Raw genomic sequence first — 11,634 nt, 5'->3', positions numbered from 1 at the left:
AAGTACAAAATTTTCGCGAAATCGCGGAATTTAAGCGTCGCGAAGCATGCGCATCTCAAAATCGCGAAGTAAACGTGTCGCGAAAATTTCATGTAATAAGGTATGTGGTGTGTTTTACGGTTTGTATTTCATGGGGTGTGTTATATTGTGATATGTGCATTGAAGAGTATGTACACAGCGAGCTAATGTATATGTAATTCTTCGGTAGGGACCTCTTTTGGTTGATGTGTTTTGTCTTATATGTATTTAAATCTACAATATACATGAGAAATAAGTTAATATATACAAGGTTTTTAAAATATTTCTAATTTATTACTCACTGTTAGTACAATTTGTAGAGCATGACACCGCAAATTCTCGCGGTTTCATAGCTATTTAGGATCCTGTTGTTTGTGATCTCTCTCAGCAGTGGGTATGCGTCCAGTATCACGATAAACAGCCACCACTGAAAAATTTCTTGCTAGTTTTATGAAACACCGTTTCGTTAAATCGTTTATAGTATAGTTTTGGGATCCTATTTTAATATTTGTTATCAAGACAATATAATTCATGTAAAATCAAAAATATTGTGTTCCTGCCCTGGTCTCATGATTAGAATATTAACAAAAATTCTGTACTCGGAGCGCAAGTAAAGATCTTTTTAAAAGTGGAATATTTCGTTCGGTTCCAACGAACTTCATCATCCACAGTAAAATTGTGAATGTTAAGAAGGTTAATTGATGTTGAACATGAACATCATATAACAATGAACACCATAGAACCTTCTTAGTATTCCCATTTTTCTTGTGGCTGATAAAGTTCGGTGGAAGCGAACGAAATATTACACTTCTAAAAAGATTTTTAATTGCGCTCTGAGTATAGAAAGTACTTTTTTATAGTTTAATAATTCATGTATTCGACGTTTTTCTGAGAAAACTTGGATGTCCGTGCACAAATTCAGTTTATGAATTTCAAAGCGACTGAAAGTTTGTGACAATGTTGACGTAATGTATGAGGCGTTTACGTTTTGTAGATTTGGGTGAAGTTTATTTTATATTCTGTTCTTCTTTTTTCTGCCATTCCACTAGGCAGGGAAAACCAAACTACGTCTTGCTATGAATTAAAGTGAGAAGAAAGACTGAATTGCTTCTAACTTTATGTTTGGTCACTGGATTGCAATCGACTTCAACGTCATATTCCCAGCCTACCAGACGGCTGGCAAAAAATGCGCTTAAAGTCAAACACCGCTCTATACCGGTGGGACTTGTGAACAAGTGGGTTTGGGGACGGAGCCGCCATTTTAGAAGGTTCACTGGACGCCTCACCAATTCCCTCGCGGCTACATCCTGCGCTGCTAAAACAAATGCATTCGCGCGCGAAATTTTGCCAGCTTGACCCAGATTACCGCCCTATCACTTTGCGAACGCTTTGTCATGAAGTACCGTTCTTTTAAGTCCTTGTAGCGTCTCAGATATGGTATTAATTTGACCTATCGATTTGAGCCTGGTCAGTTTGGCCAGTTAGCATTTGATTTTTTGATTTTTTTTTTGATTTTTTTCTTCCTCCTAATTTAGGTTCGTGACATCTTTCACGAATGATGTAAACCAAGACTTAACTTTTGCAAACGTTGGTCGGAAACGTTCGTGTTCCTCCGATTTGTTAATGGCTGTATCGAGATATTGCCATAACAATTCGGGTCCCTCCAAAGTTAGAAATTTTCGAGATGATTCTCAAACTGCGTCACCCCACCGTACCGGACAAGCATCTCTTGTAGTTTGTCATTTCTCCGTTTGTCACCAAACAAGCTCGTCATCAACACCTTCCACATGAATGCTAGAAACATTTGGTGCTGTTATGCCCGTGATGATAAATTTACACAATAATGTACTCATCACCAGCTTTCATTTCAATGGTGTTGATTGAACTGCCAAATAAAAAAAAGAAAGAGATAATGAAAAAAAACTATGCAGACATGCAGTTCGCGTGCTGATGCTGCGAAATGGGGGTTTTCTTTTACTGCATTGAACTGGTTCTCAAAAATAAAATTCCTCCAAAAAGATTCTAATGATACAATTGAGGCGCTCGATTAAATGTACTAAAGTTTCCGGTTTCGAGAAAATTCATATAATGCATAGATTCAATACTTATAGATAAATTGCGTGGAAACAATGCGTCGGAAACTATTTAGAAATGAAAACAAGTTTATACCCTTTCCAAAATGGCCATCCCAGATTATCACGAACTCTTTTTTGCACGAAAAATTTTATTCAGCTAAGTTAAAAGAAAAATGTCTAACAAAGCAGATCAAAACAGCCAGATAGAATTGTGTCTGTTGCTTTTTATAGCCTGTCGAGGCCTGTATCGTGCAAAGCCGGAGAAGCTTTCTTGATATGGCGTGGAATCAAGTTATGTAATGATACCACAGTGTTTACCGGTAACCTTAGTTTGTTCAATTTGATTTTCGATGTGCAGTTAAGTTTCGTGTCGTGTTTTGCTTGTTTTTAAACCATGTTATCCCTTCAAATGTTGTCCGATTTACAATATTCCGTCGATTTTATCGGATACCGAAATTAAAAGCTATTACCGATGTTATTGCAGGTTCATTTCCATATTGTCTGAGGGCATTGCTTATCTCGGCAATTATTTTGCGGAATAAATTAGTATTTGATCTTTTTAAATAACATCAGTATCCAGGGTATAAGAAGTTTCAAATTTTGCACGCAAACATTTCAAAGCTTCCTTTTCTGACTTTTCGCTCTTGACTTTTGCATTCAGAGCAAATGTCGATCAATAATTTTTACCAAAATAACGGTACCGTGCGTTCATATTGCGTTTGCGGTCTTTGCGAATTCGCAACCTTCCCGATATTTTCTCCCCCATTCTCCTCTTAAGCGATGACGTAATTGAAACGAAAAGATTAGCTAAGCTTTTAAGAATAAAGTCTGAGGAATTGGAAGGAAAGAGAGAAACTAATCATGTGATTTCAGGGAATAGGCAGAATCGAAATAGAGTTGACCTGTCAGAAGATCAGAATCCAAGATCGCACGTACAAAATGACCTAGGCTCTCCTTCGCTTGCTTTTAATATTATTTCAACTTGTTTTGCAAAAACTAAACAAGGATCATGATATTTAGCAAGAGGTTATCATCTTGTATTTAGTTACTGTAGCAAAATCGCAGGACTTTTTTAATATTAAATTGTCATCGCAGCCTTCACTTTGTGTTTTCGTTGTATGACAGAATCAGGAAATATGTATTCTAACCGCCTGATAAAACGTCGATCTTATCGACGTTGTATAATACACGTGTTTTCTAGATGATCACTCCTCGATCCTCCTGTCCGGTTTCTGTCACGCAGCTGAATTTTACTTTCAAATTGCATTAAGTGCGATCATTCAATACATTAATTTTTCTTAGCGGTTGAAATCTCCCAGAGGCGGTATTAAATATTTTGCATCTAAGATGATATATATTTTTTGTTGGTTGGATTTCTATAAAATAGCGAGTAGTTTTACGTCTGGTTACATCTTCATGTTATTAATTCAAAAATTGCAGTGTGACAATTGTTGTTGATGACTTCAAAACCGAAACTCGAACTGTACAACATCAAAATACTGCATACATTAGCACTAGGCGTGTTTTAAATCCGCACGAATAATTATAAACTGCTGCTAACCATGAAGCAAAAACTTCGCATTATTTTTGTTTGTGTGTAGGTTTTTGCAGGTGGTAAGGCTATAAAGGCAAGATTCCTATTTTAGGAGGCTTTATTCAGACCTCGCGCTCGAAAGAAAAATGTTTTTTCACAGCTCGACTCCATTTCGTTAGAGTTTCTGTGAATAATTTATCGCGTCAAAATTATTTTTGCCAGAGGGCAATTTTGCAACAAGGTCAGAATCTGATCCAATCTCCTCGTGCTTTCGTCCATTTCAGGGAAAACCCCCACCTCATATGTAAAACAACATGGACCGAGAAACTCCGGAACCTCTGGTGTTATCTCCTGCCCGTGCAGGTACATAAAAGGTACTTGTTTATTTCATTTATTTTAGGCGTAGCCAATCAGAGTGACGAGTTGTTGTACGTCATGACAGAAAAAAACCTGTCAAAGGCAGGTACTGCTTCCAGCAGAGTTTATATCATGTAAAGTTCACCTGAATTAAATACAGCTTTTTTGAATCCACTAGAGGCAATATATCGGTGTTGGAAACGCGAATTTGCGCCGTGTTTGAAGTGCAAACGCACACGATCACATGCAAAACCCGTGAGCTATTTTTATCAAATCCTTTGTTCAGCTGTCCACTTATGGGCGAGAGCTATTTGAAGTATAACAAAGGATCTGCCCTGTTATTCGCTGTTGATCATGCCATTATTTTAACCAATTGCAGGGCGTGTTGGACCTCCGGGTGTCCATGACGTCATACGTTATCTTAAGTTTCAGCTCGGCAAAAAATTTTTTCCCTTCACCTGAAATTTGCTCGCTTGGAGAGTGGAGCGTGTTGAGAGAGAGCTTTATAAAACATCACATTTTCAGGTCTCGCAGCTCTCGTTTGAAGAATTTGCCCGAATACTTGCAATCATGGGAAAGGACACCAAGGAAAGCAAAGAAATCGAGAAAATTCAGGTAGAAATTCATGTCCGCTCTGTACCGGACGGTGGATGGGGTTGGCTAGTTTGTCTTGCCGGTTTCATCGCTCAATTCGTTGTGCTCGGGATACAGAACAATACAGGCATTATCTACAAGGCGCTGTTGGAGGAATTCAAGCAAAGCAAAGGAGAAACAAGTATGTAGTTTGAATTTCTTGCAATGTATAGTCCAGCAAGTCATCGCGAAGTCTCTTATCTTCTTCAACATGATTTCAAGAGCGCTTGTTCCGTTCGAAATGTCAACTCTACGCGTTTGAATCCTGCCGTTCGATTTTCGGTTTATTTATCCAAACATCCAATGGAAAACTATTTTGCGATCCACTCCTTGTTGTAAAGTTACATTTATTTAAACAGCGCGAGTGCACAACCTATCTAGATATCTTTCAGTTTGTTCGAATAGTCACACTTTGAGCGATCGTCAGAAGTTCTCAGTCGCGAGCGGGTTAAGAAAAAAAATTTGAAGCCGACCGCAGAATTACCGGATGTGAGGAGCCAACCAATAAACTCGACGCTGTAAATCAACAACGCCAAAGTAATATTTTGTCTTCAACAGGGTTATCTCGGGAAAGTTCGGCAATCTGTCGATTTGAACGCGCAAGAAAGACGAATATTCTGGCATCATTGTTAATTACCGGGTTTGGTTTGCGAGCGGAATGAACATTGATTTCCGACATGTATGGAACTTTTGTTTAAACTTTGCTGGTTGGAAGTAAATTTCAGGTGATTTTGCTTTCGTGTGATCAATCCACAACGGTTTGGATGCGAAAAACAGACGAACTGGAAAATGCTGCGTTCGTTATAAATTTTTTCAATGTGACATCTCATTACCGGAAGTGAAATATCAATGCCAAGGCAAGCGGTATGCAAATTTGCAACCTTTGCACAGACCTTATTCTCTCTTTCTTCCGTCAAAGTCGATGGACAACTTTATACCTCGCAATCGTTCGATTTTGTGGGTTAATTTGCAGTTTTCCTCGCCCCTTTATCGGTCTTGCGACATTTGAGCGCATGCATTTCCGTTCCCTGCTGACATGAATAACGCACACATGTTTTTCTGTACATTTAACACAATAAATTAACCATCTTTGTACAATTTGTGCTGCGTTTCCCGCAAACCTATAACTACTTTTTAGTTCAGAAAAGAATGCCACTTCGGCATCCGCAAAGCAAAAGAAAAGCAAGTGCGTTTGCAAATATCAATCGAGTGCTTTTTTCTGCTGGAGGTAACAATATGTTTCTACTATGTAATTACAGTACTTTGCTGACCTTGGGGAAGATAATTTTGCACATCGCACTTCAGGTAAACAACTCCGAAACTCGTGCGACTTGTTTTGTATGTCGTTGCATTGTGGATAGCAACAATGGCTCATTTCATGGGCAGGAAATAAACCACCTTTGCAAAGAAACGTTTTGTAAGCGTAATTTCGGGATAAACATTTGATTTTCGGTATGTTTTGGACCCTGATATCGCCTAGATGTGAGCAGCAATTGATTTGCATGCCACAAAAACAACTCTTGCACTCATTGACATGCAAATCGCTGACAAATTGGCCACACTTTGGCTAATGAAAGCCTCTGTGTTTCAATCGTGTTTTCCTTATGATCCTAGTTAAGAAGTTTACAATCGCGAAAGTCCAGTTAATCTGGATTTCGGAAAATGTGCACGAACATTTTTAACTTCGCGTGGCGTCTTCGGAAGCACAGGTCTACTTTCCAGGCAAGTGTGATGTCTCCGGTACAATTTTTCTTTTAATTAAAAATTAAATAAAGATTTATTTTGTTCAGTACTTTTTCCAATTAAACGGTACTTCCATTTGTATTCATGCATTTGTTACATCAACGGAACAAAGGCTTCGTTATTTCCCGGGGCCTGTAAGAGTCCTCACGTACATGTTGCAATATTTGTTTTGAGCGTCTTGTAAGAGACCCTTGTCAATCAGTCGATCGATCAATCATTTCAGTCTCATCTAAGTTCATGGGCGAGTTAAAATTATTTACTGATCTTCCAAAATTCGATAACTTTGTTTTTGGTGTGAGTGGTCATGTAATATAGATCATAAACATATTGAAAACTGCTCGTTTGCGATAACAGAACCCCTGTTTGCTTTTATCGAATTTTATCGAGTCGCACTCGCGAGAAGTCGCGCAAGTGACAAATGTTAGGGGCTATTCAGTGTACATCCGTTGTCGTACCGCAGCAGCTCAAATGAAGTCTGGCAGGGGAAAAAAAAAACGAGAAATATGTGTCACAACCTTAGAAAAGGCGAGAGGGAGAAGCCCCAAGCTTGGGTTGCTTGAGTTGTAAAATGAGATGATGTAGCCATTTGGGAGATGAGGGACTGAAGAGCATAGACGTGTTCTCGTGGCGCGCGGCGCAGCATCGGCATTCAATCACTGTCTTGTGCTAATACGGAAAAAAAAACATAGGAATAAATCATTGTGAAATAAAACAAAGTGTGGGTAGATGTTATTTGTTTAGAGAGACGTTGCGTAACCAATGCAAAGCTTAAATCTTGGCTTGTGGTTTCTCTAATTGCCTGTGAAACGTCCAAAATGCCTCCTTCAGTAGGAAATTCTTATATTTCCTAAATAAACAGCTAAATATCGGCATCTCCTTGGCAAGCCACCCTAGTAGTTGACCTTTTCCGGGCTTCTTTATAACAAACCAGTCCGTTGTCCATCTTACCCACGCATATCGTTCCCTCTCTCTCCAAAGTTTCCGTGTTTTGTTTTAATTTATCACTGAAAAGTTGTTTTGAGACATCGCAGGTTTCCACGGGTACAAACCAGAATTTATTTGCAAACAGCGCTTCTCTGGGCAACAGAACCAGTTCAAACTTGATTTCTACTGTCGTAAATCCAATAAAAACGTTTTTAAATTTGCATTTGAATAAGTTATTTTTCGGATTCAAACTTTTGGGACAATTTCTGAAAAGGAAAAAGAATGTTCACGATTCGTGAGCGGGACGTTAAAACGGGCTGTAAGGCAATCTCGTTCTGTAAGCTTTTTAAAAATAGTGGATCAGCTTTCCGGATTATAATAGATTGAACTTGGACTCTACTTGCTTGCGGGCAAATGACTGTCAAATTTTAAGTATCAATGAATAAATATACATTGATGAAATGATAATGTCACGTCCGAGGAAGTTCTGTATCAAGTTTGATTTCCAATTTTTACTAGCTTTTGACATTCCACATGAGAATAACGTCTAGTTGTTTGAATTTATCTTTTATTAAATTTTTTTGTATTTTTTAGGCTGGGTTGTTTCAATCGGCCTCGGGATGATGTTTCTCTTTGCGCCAGTGACGTCAGCATTGTGTGAACGCGTTGGTTGTCGGGTAGTGGCGTTTTGTGGCGGTTTGCTTGGAGTTCTGGAATTTGTGTTGTCTTCATTCGTCAAAGACGTTCATCGCCTTTACATCACATTTGGCGTCCTGTGGGGGGTAGGGGCGAGCATGAGTTACTTGCCAACCCTTCGGTCGCTTCCATATTGGTTTGAAAGGCAAGTGATCAATTGAGAAAGCCTTTGTGATTTTGTGTCGTTTGTTTCATTGCTTGTCGCTAGTTTGTCACTTTGTTTGAAAATTTATTAAGATTTTTTTTTTTTCGTTTCTATTTCTGTAGGCGAATCGGTCTTGCAAACGGTATCGTAACGGCTGGGAGTGGCGTGGGCACGATAGCAATGGGTCCCCTCATGCAGCTTGCAGTCAACTATCTGGGATGGGCCCACGCAGCGAGGGTGCTTGGAGGCATATTGAGTTTGTGCACCATTGGGTCCCTGCTGTATAAAGTGCCCAGTCAAACTGGTAAAGAGGTGGAGAAAGTGGAAGAACCCATACGTAAGAAGCCGCCAATGTTTGACTTCACTATTTTCAAGAACAAAGCTTTCTTGATATACTGTCTTTCTTTGAGCGCTTTTATGATGGGGTATTTCGTCCCTTTTGTACATTTGGTAAGTAATCTTGTGCCCTTCACTGTAAAAACATGTAACTTGCCTAGCTTGGAAAAGTGCCTTAAAAGTAATCAAAAGTTTCTTCTTTTTTTTTCGTTTAATAGCCTGCTTACGCCGAAGAGTGCGGCATACCAAACTCGCAGTCTTCCACGCTGATTGGTATGATGTCCGTAGGCTCGACTTTCGGTCGGCTTTTCTTCGGCAAACTCGGTGACCACCCGAGAGTGAACCGACTCTATTGCTTCCAGATAGCGATGTTGGCCATCGGCGTGGCGGACACTTTGAGCACGTTGACGAAGAGTTACGCCGGTCTCGTTGTGTACATGGTTGTTTTCGGTGTGTTTGATGGTTGTTTCGTGGTACTCTTGGCAGTCTTGTGCGCGGATATCGTTGGTGTGGACAAGGTTGCCGCGGGTATCGGTGTTCAGTTCTTCTTCATGGCCATCACGTCTATCGCTGGACCACCTCTCGCAGGTAATGCCAACGTCTTTATTGTGTGCAAGTGAATGCATGAACGATCGTATATTTGAACTGCGGAGAAAGAGATTAAGACATGATTGATCATTGCAGTTATTTACACAACTCAAACAGCTGTGAAAATAAAGCCTCAAAAAAAAACAAAAACGATGGGTTCGAATCCCGTTCAAGCCTTTTTTTTTCAGAATTAAATTTTACAGCTGCTTAAGGTAATTCCTCTGAAATAAAAGTGACAATAGATTTTTGTTCAAACTTTGTCCACTGAATATTTGTCATATGACACCTTCAATTTTGAAATAAAAAAGGATGGTGCCCATGCTCATTAAGGAGCAGTGAGGCATTGAAAATGCCCCATTTTAGCATTATTTAATGCTTATTATTAAAACGCATTTCCAGTAATTGTAAAATCTTTGTGAGCCCAGACTCATAAGAACACGCATTAAACTACAGTCAATACATTGTGTCGGACACAAATAAACATTTTAAGTTTGATTCAGACAGAAAGTTAAATCCTTGATTAAAAATTTGAACCAAATTTCTTGACGTGGTTACCGACTGCAAAATAGAAAAGGCCACAGTGTATCTGCTATTTTTCTTATTTATTCAATTTTCAGCAATAGAAATTGGATCAGTCTTTTCTCACGCAAAGCTTATGATGAGTTGATTACAATGACTGGAAAAAAAATTGGGGTGCCCATGCTCGTTTGTGAGCTAGAGCCACTTTTCAACTGACAGAGCTCAACATCAAGGCAGATCCGTCATGTTTTCACTATGCGCGTGCACGAGCGCGCGCCAATGACGCCATAAATTATGCGCGGTAAGGATGCGCGATGCAAATGTGAGGAATGACCTTAAGTTGTGTAAATAACTGCAATGATCAATCATGTCTTTATATCTACATTGTGTGTTAACAACGTGACAGAGAAAAACGGTGGAATCCCGATTTTCGAACTTCCAAGGATAACGAAATTGGTTCGAAAAATCTGATATAAATTAAAAGTTAGAGAAATCGGGCGTAAAATTACAGTGTTCGACTGAGCGGAGGGAACGACTTTTGCTTCGAATTATCGGGAGATTAAAAAATTCGGGGGTTGAGAAATTGGGACTCCAATGTGAGACCATTTTTTGACCTTAGTGCATATACTTTGGTACGCACTGAGGCAAAAACATTTTTCAACTTTGTATAACAAAGTTGAAGAGGGTGAGGGGCAGTATTTCAAATAGAAAAAGGCCTCTTGGCCTCTAAATGTAAACTAAAATTGGCAACTCTTGAGTACATGTTATCTAAATTTCGTTTAAACTGACCATTTAATCAGGAAATTCATACTGATCCCTGCACATTTTGGTTACGTTACTGACTTCTAAGCGATCTTTTTTTTCACAAAAATTAATCTTTAAACCCATTTTGCATTTTGTTTTTCGCAGGTGTAATCTACGACCTTTCCAGTTCTTACCAAATTGCCTTCTATGTCGCTGGAGCATGCTCAACCCTTGCAACGTGTCTGCTATTTCTCGTACCAGTCCTCATGCCTAAAGACGCCTACAGCTGCGGGCGTGGCCGTGCGGAGACTGTACAGTTTGAAGGCAGCGATGAAAAGTCACCGCTGGATGGCATTCGTTCACCCGATTCTTCCGTACCCACAACGTCTACTAAAGCCAGTCTAGGCTCGTGTCAAAAACTCAATAGCAACATGCACCTTGCCCCCAGTCGATCGTACCTGGATCGGTACTGGGACTTGCCGAAAAGGGCGAGCATGCGAGCTAGCATGGCGAGCTTGTTGTCGTTTTCGCCCTTGCAGCCGACGAGAGAAGTTCTTGTTGTTGTGGAGAAAGTGTCGCAGGTATGATCGATTGAGAGACGAAATACCACTCGACTTGTAACAGCATCACAGACAATTACCTCTCGCCAATTCATTTCAATCCTCAAAAAGCAGTTTTTATGGCCTGCGTACTGCATCCTGCTCAAAGAGCTCAACGAGTTCTTGATTCAATACATATTAACGCATTATTATAGACACCCGTATGGTGCAAGCATATTTTTGGGTCACGGCAGTCAAGTCACGCAACGTCACGGTCGCTTCCTTTTACAAGCGTTACTGCGAGAGTGCCGAACTCGATTTCAAAAGAGACAATGAAACATTGCTATTTTATGGAATCGCCTCAGTGCATTCTATTTACATATTGCTGATTGTCGTAAATAAGCACTGAGGTTAACCATTGAACAAAAAAAAGCATCAAAAGACAACCAAATAACAAAATAATTCACTGGTTAATATTATTGATTAATGGTGTTTTTGATGTTCTCCGTTGATAAATGAAAAGAAACTGCCACGTTACTATAAATAGTCTGTTCCAGGAAGATTAGATTTAAAGGAAACTTGCGGGAAGCAGAATTATCAGTTCACCTTTATGCGGTTTCTGAGATCCAAGTTATCAGTTAAAAACAACGCGTAATCTCTCAGCTAGCAGTTAAAATGGCCAGTTCTTAGCCATCAATTTGAATCTCTTTCAGACCGTTAAACATCTGTTGAACCTTCACATGTCGACCTTAGTCGAATCACGTGCGTTTGTTTCCCATATTA

General features: G+C 39.5%; 1 protein-coding gene across 1 annotated transcript in view; it reads left to right on the top strand.

The window, feature by feature from the left end:
* Nucleotides 1-4,161: 4,161 nt before the first annotated feature.
* Nucleotides 4,162-11,634, top strand: part of LOC145491973 (monocarboxylate transporter 10-like) — a 7,732-nt gene continuing 259 nt past the window's right edge. Inside the window, exons 1-5 of the mRNA XM_081471278.1 lie at nt 4,162-4,759; nt 7,879-8,125; nt 8,248-8,575; nt 8,680-9,049; nt 10,478-11,634. The exon at nt 10,478-11,634 is cut by the window's right edge and continues 259 nt beyond it. Coding sequence (XP_081327404.1) covers nt 4,555-4,759; nt 7,879-8,125; nt 8,248-8,575; nt 8,680-9,049; nt 10,478-10,899 — 1,572 coding nt within the window. The 5' untranslated portion in view covers nt 4,162-4,554 and the 3' untranslated portion in view covers nt 10,900-11,634. The remainder of the gene's footprint in view (nt 4,760-7,878; nt 8,126-8,247; nt 8,576-8,679; nt 9,050-10,477) is intronic.

This window comes from Orbicella franksi, chromosome 7 (genome assembly GCF_964199315.1).
Source record: "Orbicella franksi chromosome 7, jaOrbFran1.1, whole genome shotgun sequence".
In the NCBI taxonomy this organism is placed as follows: domain Eukaryota; kingdom Metazoa; phylum Cnidaria; class Anthozoa; order Scleractinia; family Merulinidae; genus Orbicella; species Orbicella franksi.
This window is presented reverse-complemented; position numbering and strand designations above follow the sequence as displayed.